General features: G+C 31.6%; 1 protein-coding gene across 1 annotated transcript; it reads right to left on the minus strand.

Moving 5' to 3' along the window:
• Positions 1-357: 357 nt before the first annotated feature.
• LOC115982014 lies at positions 358-3,167 on the minus strand. The gene is made up of 4 exons (XM_031104485.1): positions 2,937-3,167; positions 2,113-2,379; positions 937-1,095; positions 358-816 (listed from the first exon to the last, which is right to left on the minus strand). Exons 1-4 carry the CDS (start codon positions 2,937-2,939, stop codon positions 577-579), a joined length of 669 nt encoding a protein of 222 aa, XP_030960345.1. The 5' UTR covers positions 2,940-3,167; the 3' UTR covers positions 358-576.
• Between the last annotated feature and the right edge of the window lie 10,535 nt (positions 3,168-13,702).

A 13,702-nucleotide genomic window follows, 5' to 3' on the forward strand; every position in this document is an offset into this window, starting at 1 on the left:
ATTAATGCTTGTCAAATGAATAAGATGCAGATGAATATATGTAACTTTTATCCATCAGCCTTATGGCCATTTTTTATTAGTGCCTGACAAATGACAATTTCAACAAAAATGTGATAAGCTTGGTCAACAATCTGCAGAATGCACAATTTCACATAATTCAGCCGCCTACCTACCTGCTAACTTTGGCTGAATCCTTGACATTCCATTCACTCACAAACCCTTTTCGATTTTTTGTCTGCCATGTTCACATTAAAACAAAGAAAAACAAAGACTTTTGCCATAATTTAAGGAGAGGGCCCAATAATACAACTACTAAAGATCATATTAAACAAGAGGCCATCACTGAGCCAACAGGGATTCAAAAAAGTCCTCAACATGGTCGACATGGGAAAGATTTTATTTTTACTTCAATGATTTATCATTAATAGGACTGTAATAGCTATAGTATTTCTGTTTTTAGTACCTTAATAAGCCAAAAATGTTGAATTGTTAAAATGAAAATTGACTGAAATTTTATATAAGGAATATAAGGGAAAAAAAAGAATGGAACATTAATTTTGTTTCCAAGCATTAGCATCAACAAAGAGGAGCCCTATGAGGTATGCCTTTCCTCTTGTGCAATACTTTCCTTGGCTTCAAGAATGAACTTACCCAAGCCCTCTCCTCAGATGAATCAGCAACAGAGATTGATGATTCCAGTTCATTCACATCTGTATCTTCGTAAGAGTTTTCCTTAAAAGACATATCAATTTCTGGAATTGGGTCAGGAATCAAGTTATGGCTTTGATCCTTAAGCTTCACTGCTACCACTGAGACCTGAAAACATGTACAGCATGAAAATTACCAACAATAATTCAAGGGCTCATGCAAGGTGCATAACATTGACTAATTGAGTATTACAATTTGGGTTCAAGAAACCAGGATTATGGTATTTACCTTGCAAGCAATGGAGCAGAAGCGATTAGGAAGGTCTTGTATGTATCTCCCACATCCTTCACAAGTACCACCAAACTTTGATTTAGTTGAAGGTCTTGCATCTTTGGATCGATGCCGAGGATTGAGATGCACAGCTTTTTTACCATTGATTTTATATGTCTGCCAAATCAAATCACAATTAATTGAAGTAGACATTGAGCTATTCATTTCTAACCTGAATAGAAAATTGAAAGCTATGGGTAATCACTGATTGACGCTGCCATGAGGAAAACCATATGTGTATATAAGCTATCAATAAGAGAACTATCATCAGGAATATGAGACGAACTACATCAAATTAGCAATAATATTTAATAGCTTTTTTTTTTTTTTCATACAAGATAGAAATTCTACTATAGCTTAATCTAAGTGTATATATGTATGAAGCTCCCTCCAGAAAGCTTAAATCTCAGTCCTTGCCAACCACACCCCACAAATACTTATACTTGTGAAATGATCATCACACCAAGGGTGTGCGGTAGTGCAATAATATTCAATAGCTAAAACTCGCAGACCAATTAAAGATGCAATCAATTTAATAATCAACAATTGCACAAACTAACAAATTAGTGACTGATGAAATGAATAAGGTCAAACGTTTTTGTACTTAAATAGAAATCACTATTAACTTAAGGAACAGTCAGTTTATTTATTAAAATGAGAACTCCATTGAATCAGTACCATTGAGAAATGACCATAATATATGCTAACTTATAAACTAAAGGAGAGTGATAAATACTAGAATTTAACGTGCTACATCAACAATAGAATTTTGTTTAGTAATTCCATTAATAACTACAAAAAAATCAGAAACTTATAAATGCATGTTCATGATTACAGGGTCAAATAATCAAATAGGCTAATTGGACAAATATTGATCAACTAAAGACGATCAGTACTCCCCGACCCCCCCCCCCCCTCTTACCAACAAAATCAATATGATAGAAGAATTTTGAAATCCCCTCAATTAAAATAATGAATTCAAGCTATGATTTGTAACTAGAAACTAAACAATAGTCATGGAAATTGTATAATTACATCAGTGATAATTAGATTTGAAATAGCAGATGAATTGATTTAATTCCTTAGTAAAAGTCACTAAAAAATTTGTCATGATATTGATAATTACAGAAAAACCTGAATTTTAGAGCAGTCAAGATGCTTCTGCATTTCTTGAAGGCGGACGACATCATTGAAGAGATATTTGCAGATCTGTAGCTGCCGGTGGAAGCAATGATCATCATCCTTTATACAATGTCTACAACACCCAATACTACAGTCGATGCAAAACACATTCTTTTCATTTTTCCGAAGCTCTTGATGATCACTACAAGAACCAAAGAATTTGCAATGCAAAAGAGCACTAAGCCAGTCTGTTTCTTTTATGTAATACTTGAATCCTACCTGAAAAACCAATCCATCCACCACATAAATTTCAGAAAACCCATGTTTCAACAATTCAATAATCAAGATTTACCAATAAAGTATATGGTCTAGTCATCAAATTGACCAAACGTCAATCCCACACATAACACACCTTTTTTAGAAATCAAATCTAAAGCAAGAATAAGTCTTCTTCAAGATTAAAAATTCAAGGCATAGTGATTAAATTTATGAAAAATTAATCAAATTAATAAATCCCAACAATACAAAATTGAACCAAATACAAATTTTACTGATATGTTCACTTTATAGTCTGTTGAACTGATATATTCTACAATCAAACAAATTAGTAACAGCAAAAAGAAACACAATCACAATTAAAGAATCAAAAAGACAACAAATTTGTAGAAAAAAAATTATAAATTTATAAAAAGTGACTGACTTTTTGTTTGTGATCAACAAAACCCAATAAGGAGAAGAAAAAAAAAAGTACACAACAAACAAAAAAAAAAAAAAAGAAAAAAGAAAACTTTGATAACCCAATAATAAGAAAAGACTGAAAACAATTAAAGTATTACCATATCTTCGATTTCAGATTGAACTCACTGGAGTTGCAGAATCTGCTACACAAAACAATGACAAGAACAGAGAATTCTTAAAGAATTCAAAGGGTTGTGTTGTGAGATGGAGAGAAGAGAAACCATCAAACAATATGGGACTGAGTGTGTCTGTGTGTACAAAACAAATAGTACTAAGAAAAAGAAAAAAACAAAATAAAATAAAAATGGAAACAAAATTTTCTGGGAGGAGCTGTGTTCACTACCCTTATAGAGAGAAGAGCTGTACTACTATCGGCGGGAATGTGACTACATTATAGCCGTTGGATTGAGATTCATCTGACGGTCAAAGATTCAAGATGGGCTTTCTATTTTCTATGTGATAATGACAGTGTAGGCCCCATAGGACTCTCTAGTGGGACCAGTGAGTAAGCTAAAAAGGCCTTTTTATAAAATAATTAAAAAAAAAAAAAAACAGCCTAAAAAAAAGACTAAAAGTGTAGGCCGATGATAATCGTTGAAAATTTGCATTTTCTCATGATTTCATTTTAATGGCAACTTTCCCGCCTCCGAGATTTTCGGTATATACTATATATTGCTATTTGAGGGCGCCGTTTTAAGGTTTATTTTTTTTTTTTTTTTTTTTATTTATTCCTTTTATAGTGGGGATTCTAGTGGAACTGTTGAAGTAAATTTTCATGCTTCTTATTTGGTATGGACACATAACTTAATTCTTATTTGGTATGGACATATAAGTTAATCAGGGTGCTTGAGAATTACCCAAAGAAATCACATAAAATTAGTAATTTATTTATAACAAAACTTGATTACAGACTTTACCTATGTTTATTAAGTGCAGGACATTAAGGCCCCATTTATTAACGGTGTTTAAACAACGAAAACTATTATTTAAACACCACAATGCGTATTTTCACATATTTTTTTCACCCACATGTATTTTCACAAAACTTAAACAATATTACTAGAAATCTCTTACCAAACAGGCCCTAAAGTTCCTCACTATTTTTTTTTTCAAGAATGATTAAATTCAAAGGCAATTGTATATGTTTTAATTTTACTGGGAACCTAATAGATTACACCTAAATTTTACTTATTTATTTATATAGGTTAGGTTGATAAAAGAATAAGAGTTTAAATTCTATAAAGATGTAGTGTAAAATTTAAGTTTTACAATCTCCAATGGCTAAGACGCTGATTTTGATGGTTTATGCTTGAACTTTTTTACATATCTCACCTAATACATAAAAATATTTTAGTAAAACATTTTTCAGCTAAACAAATGGAGTGTTACATGACTGGTAATAGGTTGAAAAAAAAAATAGTTGCAAAGATGTTTGAAGCTCAACTTTATCCTTTTATCCAATAAATTTTAGTTTAAATTCAATACTATTTATATGTTTAAATTTTACAATTTCATCCTTAAAAAATATAAATCAATTTCATATACATAACAAATAGGTGTTGTGAGTTCTAGTTAGTAGTTTGTTCAGTACTTCAATTGATAGAGTTATTTTTCGTCCAATAGAGGTTTTGGGTTCGAATCTTGGTTTAATAATAAAAAGCAATTATTATGAAAGTGGATGTGAAAATTTTAAATATTTATTGTCTATTAAAAAATATACATGAACAAATGGATCATGATATGGAGTATAAAAACACCAGATACTAATAAATTTGACAATAAATATACGAGATGATTTATTTTTATTTTTATTTTTCCAAAAACAAACACACACAAGGGAGAGAAAAAATTATATAGGATGATTAATTGTTGGGTTCATAGTTTTATTGTTTTAAATTTAAAAAAGGGCTTTGAACATGGGTTCCAATTAGCTCAATTGGTAAAGTCTCTGATGGTTGTATAAGAGATCTAGGGTTCAATCTCCACCTACACTAAAAACTGATTGGTGTCTTGTTCAGATAATAAAAAGCCATCATCGGGAGCGGACGTCATAAGTTGAAACTTTCTCAAAAAGAAATGGTTTTGGACCTAGCTTCAAAAATATGGTTATATATAAACAAGCACCCCGCTTTAGTTACCAATTATGAAATTTCTTATGATTTATTTGCCTTTAATAGAAATATTGACATGGGATCCTAATTCTCAATGAAATGAAATAACTTTTTCTTAAAACATAAATTATATTCACCATAATCTCTTTTAATAGTGGATATTTAAAATCAAAGGGAGGAAATTTATTTATATATATATATATTCCTAGTTTTAATATAATACTACATTTGTCCCAAAATGTTAGTCCAGTTTATAAAAACTCAACTTTTTAAAAGAATATTATTTATTATCTTGTCTCTTAATTAAAAATATAGAAGTTTCTAAAATTACCATTAAATAAAGTTCTAAAAAAATTTATTTATAATATTAAAAATTTAAAATGTATATTCATTATTTTCTAGACAATTGGAAGATGGATTTTGATAACTCACATTATCGAAAAATGATATACTCTCTCACAACAAGTGAAACTCATACTAATAGATCCCACCTGTTATAAATGATTTGCAATATACACCCCCAAACAAGATATACATTCTCCTCACTCTCTTTCCAATGTACATGAAGTGTTATTTATCGTAAGTCCTACCGTGCAACTTCTTTTTTTTTTTTTTTTTTGGTCATTGGTGTACATAAAGAACAAAATTATAGGATTCGACTAGATGCTGTGTCTTTTACTGGACCTCAATTTTTTCTATTGAGCCAGCTCTTTTAAAAAGGAAGGTAAAATTTACTTGTAAGCATTAATGGGATACCATAAAACAAGAAGACTTTACAGCGAAGATGACTTTGACTCTTGTGGATTTTTCCTATAAGCACCCAAAAAAATAAAAATTAAGAAGAATTTGATTTGTATATTTGCTCCGGAATTTTCTACATTCTGTCCATATCTAGTTTTGTTTTATTTATTTATTTTTGACTAACCGCAACAAATCTAGGAATTGATATCTTTTACTACCAACTTGTCTTTCAACTTTCAAGAACTAAAGTTAACAGGACATATTTGTTACGCATCTAACTTTTTCGCTGGCGATTTGTAATTTTCCACATTTTCTGTTTCCAAATAGTTTTTGTGTTTGGATCAACCCAAAGTCCTAACAACCCCTAATTTTTTGTTTAAAGAAATTAACCTTTCAACAGTCTTTAATTTTGTTTTTTTGTTTTATTTTATTTTATTTACCAGTTTTTATTTTGTCTCAACTCTCAACTCTCAAACCACATCTCCCCCCTCCCCCACTATCTCTATTTATCAAAAAGGAAAAGTACAGACTCATTTCTTTTTCTTCACCCTCCAATCTTTTTTTTTTTTAGTGAACAACTCTCAATCTATTTAACAGGCAGTCATTATTTATGGTCTTTATGCCAAGCTGTTTTTTTTTTTTTTTTTTTTTTTTTTTTTTTTTGACACTGACGCGAGTAAAGTGGCAAATTATGTGACAGTCATGTAAGCGACATGTGTCATCTATGTGTATGGGTCTAAATGGCTATGGGTCATCTATGTGTCATCTATGTGTATGGGTCTAATGAATGCTCTTAGGGCACTGGTTAAGAATCCAGATAAAGAAAGTTTTTATGGGAAAATAAAATAAAAAAAACAATTAATATTTTGACAGTTTTTTTCATTTCCCATAAAAGTAATGTCAAAACTTTTTTTAATTAGATTTTTAACCAGTACTCTAAAAGCACTTGTTAGCATTTCCCAATGTCTATATATACTACATTAAAGCTATTTATGGGGTCTTATTAGTAATTGTTTCAGCCATTATAATCCAACAGCCAATGAGACAAGTCTTTTATGGAGTCTTTTTTTTTTGAGAAACATCTTTTATGGAGTCTTATTAGTAATTGTTTCCACCATTATAATCCAACAGCCAATGAGACAAGTCTTTTATTTTGTTTCTAGATTTTATGAGTCAAATTGGACCCTGACTCTAATTTTGAAAACATAATTAAATAAATTGTGATTTCGTTTTCCTATGCTCAGAGGGCTGTTCTAAGCATTATATAAATTATTTGGCTAAAATGAATGTATAAGAGATTTTTTTTTTTTTTTTCCTTCAGAAAATTAGCCTTTGTACTTTTCGGGAGATGAATTTAAGGATGGCTGGCACTGGGTTGTTGGAGTCCCGTGAGAGATATGTCATATAGAATGGAAGATACAATTTTTTATATGAATAAAGTTTTTCTCTAAATAGGTTTGTGCCGGGATTCTTTTCTAACATATTTACATATTATATGATGATTCATAAAACCTTCAACATATATTATTTAAATAAGTCATCTAACTTATTAAGTCAATCATGTAATTAAAATTATACATAAATGTTTTTGGAAAATTGTCATGTAATAGGTTAGATGAATTTCATCAAAATTGGTTTGAAGGTAAATTCTTATTAAGTGTGCGTTTGGGAAGCGCATTTGCGTTTCCCAAACGCACGTTTTGCATTTTCAACTCTTTTTTTTTTTTTTTTTTTCACGCGTTTCTGGCCCTTTTTTTATTGTTCATTCACTGTTGCGCAGCAATATTTGACTTTTTTCCGTGAACAGTGCACATTATGCACTGTTTACTGACCCACAAATTACACTTTTCAGCAACTTTTTCATTAAAAATGAGTCCCACGATACTATTTACACATTTAAAAATTATTTTGTTACAGTATTTTTCAGTTTTCAGTTTTAGCTTTCAATTTTCAGCTATATCCAAACGGACATTAAGTAAGTACACAGGCAAGTTTATGCATGCTTCCTTTCTAATCATCTTCTTTTTTAGGGTTGCTCCCTACATTTAAATAATAAATATCAATTTTTTAAATGATAAAAAATGACACTCCACCCTCTTCGCCCACCAAGATTCTTTCCATTTTAAATTGATTTATCGCATAGTTCAATTTAAATATACATCATACTGTGTCATTTTATATGATATATAAAATCTTAGTGAAATTTACCTGTAGGTATAGTTTTTTTTTTTTTTTTTTTTTTTTTTGTTGAGAATGACCTGTATGTATAGTTTTTTTTTTTTTTTTGATCGGACCTGTAGGTATACTTGAATAGAGTATAGTCACAATAAAATTGTCTTTTTTTTGTATGGAAACTAACAATTAAAGCTATGCTTGTACAAGTGGGTTCCAGTTAGCTCATCTAGTAAAACTATGCTTGTACAAGAGATTTTAAGATGTGAAAATTTGAGGGTAATATTGACTTATCTTTGTTGCCAATGAACTATCTTTTGTTTGTTTAAGCAAAAATATTTTTCTAGAAAATGTGTTATTTTCCAAAAAATATTTTCTATAAAACTATCTCATTTTCTTATGTTTTGTAATTACCTTAAATGAGTTGAAAAATAATCTTATAACTTCCCTTATTTAGCTTGCTATGAGATAGAGTTGTTTTCCAAAAAAATTTAATGGAAAACAATCTCTAAAAATAAGTTATACTTTTTCTGTTGACCAAATATAGTTTTCCTTTAACTTTTTTAATTTTTTTTTATACTACCAAACATTGGAAAACACAAAAAACTGTATTTACAGAAGGTTTTTCATCGAAACAAACAAAGCGTAACTAATACTTTATTTTCCCATACTAACAAGACAGGAGGTAATTTTGTTGATTTTTTTTTTTTTTTTTTTTTTGTTGAGAAAAAGGTCGTTGATTTAAGATGTATGAGTAAGTCGAATTACCAATATTTTGTTATAAAAAAAAAAAAAAAAAAACTATATATATATATATAATTCAATAGTTAAAACTGTAAAATAAAGATTTGAATTTTAAATGTCTTTTTTGGAAGTACTCCACTAAATATGTCAATTGAGTTATAAGATTCTTGAAAAAAAAAATGATAATTATGCTTGCGTTTGGATTGGGCATTTGCCCAATCCTCTCGTTCTACATTTTTTAGTGGGTCTCATGGATATTGTTTACTTTTCCACCAAACTCAACAAAATACAGATTTTTAAGTAAATTTGGGTCCCACAACACTATTCACATCTTTAAAAATTATTTTGTTACAGTATTTTCGACAATAAAGTTTTCAATTTTCAACAAATAAGCAGTATCCAAACACACCCTAATAAGATTTTCTTACTCCAAAGATTTTTGCAGAAGAGCAATATATATAACTGAAATGAAAGCCCTTTAAATGCGTTGAAATAATGGCAAACTCCTCAGCTAGGACACTCTCTATCTGTACTCTACAAAACTATATTTAGAGTTTATTTGGATACCGCTTATTTTGCTGAAAATATTGTAACAAAAATAATTTTAAAATGCTGGTCCCAATATGAACATGACATAACATGATGACAAATTGCACCGAAAATAATTTTGAAGTATTACTTCATGACACGTGACACGCAAAACGCACAGCTACTATGCATTTGTCTTCATTTACGTGCTCAGTGCAGTAGATCCCACTGTTTGAACACCAAACGCAAAACGTGCAATCCAAACGCATTTTAAGATGCTAATAGAGTCATTTGAAATTTTAGACCCAAGTTCAAGTTTCGTGAGGGAATTATGATCATTATATAAATTTTCAATATTACCATTTTCAAAGCACCACTCTTTGTAATGCCACCGCTACTGTCACTCAAATGATAACCTTACACCTTTTTTTTTTTTTTTTTTTTGATAAACGATTTCCTTACACCTTCAACACCACCACTATGGCCACTATCACCATTCAGCATTCACCAATGCTATTGGCATCATAAACGTTGTGCACCGTTATCATTTTTTCATCTTCACCTTCGCCATTGCCATTGTTACTCTCCGTTGTTGTTGTCCGCACTCCGCAGCATTGCCATTGGTACTATTAACCGTTGTAACTCTACTATAATACTCTAAACAATAAAATGAGAATCCACGATAATTTAAATTTTTATTAATTTAAATTTTATCGATTTAAGTTTAATAAGTAGTTTTAAAAATTTCCATCTAAAGACAGCATTTTTCATACATAAATATTATTGGGTAATCCTGAAGTATAGAAACGTGATACTCCCTCTTCAGTTTTACCACATGAATGATGGAATCTTATAATGAATTTAATTAATAGGACCTATTATTATGTGAAATAAAAGAATACCCCAATTAAAAATTTTATATAAAAGAAAAAAAATTTCATATATAAATATTATTGGGTAATTCTGGAATATAGAAACGTGATACTCTCTCTTCAGTTTTATCACATGAATGATAGAATCTTATAATGAATTTAATTAGTACAACATATTATTATGTGAGAAAAAATCCACAAGAGTCAAAGTCATCTTTGCTGTGAAGTCTTCTTGTTTTATGGTATCTCATTAATGCTTACAAGTAAATTTTACCTTCCTTTTTAAAAGAGCTGACTCGATAGAGAAAATTGAGGTCCAGTAAAAGACACAGCAAAGAAGACTTTACAGCAAAGATGACTTTGACTCTTGTGGTGCTATTATGATTTTAGCTAAATTTTAAACTGCACTGTATATGTGATCGCAAAAATGAAGTATGGTGCGGTTATATTTTTGACTAAACTGCACCACAAAGTATGGTGTTAAAAATGGCCAAAAACCGCACCGCATCATAAACACTCCTAGCTAGTATACACCAAGCTTGGGCCTCATTTAAATCTTTGAAAAATTACGCTCTACCACCTTAAATTATACTTTCGTTTGCACTTATTTACTTGAGCTTTTAAGATGCACGATTACTATCTTAAACTATAACATGTGTTTCACTTTACACCCTACCGTCAATTGATCTGTTAATTTGGATGAAAAAATATGTTACATGCAACTTACGTGACACCATATGAAAAGACCGAATTGCCCATTTTCAATCAATTAAAACAAAGTTTACATGAGACTACAAGAGTTTAGTTATTTATTTAATTTTTTTTTTTTTTTTTTTTTTTTGAGAATCACAAACAAGAGTTAAGTTTGTCAAATGATTTTGTTTGTTTGTTTTTTATTTATTTTATTTTAAATTATAGGCCTAAAATATTAGGCCCAATATGGTATCCTAACTTCATGGGCCTAAACTATTAGGGACCAAAATTCAAAATCTTACATGAAAACTAGACATGGCAATACGGGTCAGAATTTTCTAACCCGACCCGAAAAATACTTGACCCGAACTTTTTTTTTTTTACCCGAAATAAAAACGGGTTGACTCATGACCCAACCCCTTTTTTTGCGGGTTAACTCGACCTGACCCGGATAACCCGTGACCCAACCAGTTAAAAAAATTCGCTAAAAAACATATTTAAACTTCGTCATGATACTAAGTGCATAAAACACAAAATATCAAAACTAATAGTCAATATATTATAGATATAAAGTTATAAACAAGTCAAGACATGACATGAGAGAATAACTATTTAATTTTATTTTTTATTTTGTGCCGAAGACTATTTCATCACAACCAATAAAGAGCTCACAAATCACGGACATGAGTGACATGAGAGACAAGACAACACAAGACTCAAAGCTGTCAAGACAACCATTAAAAAAGAAAAAATCTCATTCAATAGAATCAATACTAGCTATAGATCGTGATAAGTTTTGTCCAGGGTCAAAATATGGTAATAAATTACAAGAATTAGCTCCTTCCTTTTGAGTAGATGCTTTAAATGTTTTGTTGACTTGGCATAGGTGGGTGCATGGTATTCATGCACTATGCCAAGCTTTTATAGTATTGACAATTAGCTAACTTTAGATTTTTTTTTTTTTTTTTTCTAAAATAAAAAAAGAAAGCTAACTTTGGATTTACTTTGGTATAATAATTGCAAGCATAATTGTCAAAACGTGAATCATGTTGTGAACCAATTTTTTATATTTTTGTATCGTATGTAATAAGAATCACAAACTCTTAATAAAAACTAACATTATCATACACGCTCTGCATGTGCGATGAGCCTTTTTTTTTTTTTTTTAATGAGTTTAAAGTAATTTTTCAATTCGAATTTATCTATTGTTAGTGAATTTACACATGAAGAAATTTTTAAGAAACTAAAATTTAGAATTTGAAATGGAGTAAATTGCTGGTTTAGTGTTTGCTACTTTTTAGGAAAAAATGCATCAAACGTATGTGAGATATATTTATAGAGAGTGTGCTAATTTTTAGGAAAAAAATCTCTCTGGCAGTTTTTTTTTTTTTTTTTTTTCGAATTTTATTGAATTACAATTTTAACCCCATTTTTTATTTTTTAGGAATAAGGATTATCTAATTAGATTAGGGATATTTTTGACATTTTTTAAAGCTATAACTAACTTCTTCTTTTTTTGAGAAACCAGACCAAAAGCCTGGGCATTTTATTCAATACCAAAATTAATGAACATCTCTAACCACCAAGGGGACAATGTCTTCAAGTAAATCTTCTAACCAAAGCTGAAGCCCAACATCAGAACTAGCTTTCTTAGCCAACGCATCAGCAACAGAGTTACATACACGGCTAGTATACGAAAATTCAACATATTGAAAACAAGTTGATTGGAACTGAATGTCATCAAGGATGTTCCCATAGCTGGTAAACTGACCCATACCATTCTTAAGCGCCTCAATGACAGTAACAGAGTCCCCTTCGACCACCACTTGAGTCAAGCCAATCTCCAAAGCAAACTGGACCGCCCTCTAACATGCCAAAGCCTCCAGCTTTGCCACAGACTGCCTGAAAGGAACAGGCATGGTTAGTGCCCCAATCGGATCACTCCTGTTGTCACGAACAATCACTCCCACACCTGCCAGGTTCGAAGCTCAAAAGATCGCAGCATCAAAGTTGATCTTGTAGATGTTCAGATCAAGAGGTCGCCATCGTTATATCACCTAAGGACGTGGAGGACTTAGCTCAACCTCTTGGGCTTGAAGAAACTCCTGAAGAAAGCTACCAGCCTCCCTGCAAATGCTATCCACAGGCTGGACCGCTTGGTTGAAGTGAATGGCATTACGCCTATTCCACACGTACCACCCAGCTATGGCAAAAATCTCAGCTTTGTAATCATCTTGACTCGGCATAAACCTGACCAACAACTCTCTGTAATTCACGAGCTGAACAGGGACAGATTGGTGGAACCAAATCCAAGGACGACCAAACACCAGCTACCTCCTTGCATGTCCATATAGCGTGAACGGTATCCTCAGGAAACTCTCCACACAGGTCATAAATGTCAGAATCCGTGACGTGCCGATGGTGCAGGTTCATCTTTGTTGGCAGCGCCTCGTTACTCGCCCTCCAAACAAAGTTTTTGATTTTGTTTGGCATCCGGAGTTGCCAAAGACACTTCCAAAACTTCTTATGGTTTTCTACACTTGAGCTACCTGCATTGGACATGGACTCACAAGATAAAATTAGTTTATAGGCACTACTAGTTGTGAACAAACCCGAGGGAGTGTGTTTCCAAGCGATACGATCAGGGGGTTGCCTTAAACTCAGCGGTATGGCCAGAATTGAATCGGCCTCATGGGGAAGGAATAAATATCGCACCACCTCCTCGTTCCACCTAACTTGGTCCTGATCAATGAGAGAGCTAACTTTTGTCTCCGCTACCACTTGGGACAACGAGGAAATAACCAATCCATTTGTTTTATCCGGTAACCACCTATCCTCCTTAATCCTCACCCTCTCCCCCGTCCCTACCCTCCACACCATCCCCCTTCGAATGACATCCCTAGCACTCAAAATGCTCTTCCATGCATAGGATCCCACGATAGAGTCTCTTGCTTCAAGAATAGAACAGTTCGGAAAAAATCTTGCCTTGAAAACACGATTGCA

This window comes from Quercus lobata, chromosome 3, assembly GCF_001633185.2.
Source record: "Quercus lobata isolate SW786 chromosome 3, ValleyOak3.0 Primary Assembly, whole genome shotgun sequence".
In the NCBI taxonomy this organism is placed as follows: Eukaryota; Viridiplantae; Streptophyta; class Magnoliopsida; order Fagales; family Fagaceae; genus Quercus; species Quercus lobata.

What these genes read in the sequence shown, in the direction of transcription:
- LOC115982014 (XM_031104485.1), bottom strand. An exon ending in TTGACTGCTCTAAAATTCAG is followed by an intron (nt 1,096 to 2,112) that starts GTTTTTCTGTAA and finishes TTGATTTGGCAG; the next exon opens with ACATATAAAATCAATGGTAA. An exon ending in TCTGCTCCATTGCTTGCAAG is followed by an intron (nt 817 to 936) that starts GTAAATACCATA and finishes ACATGTTTTCAG; the next exon opens with GTCTCAGTGGTAGCAGTGAA.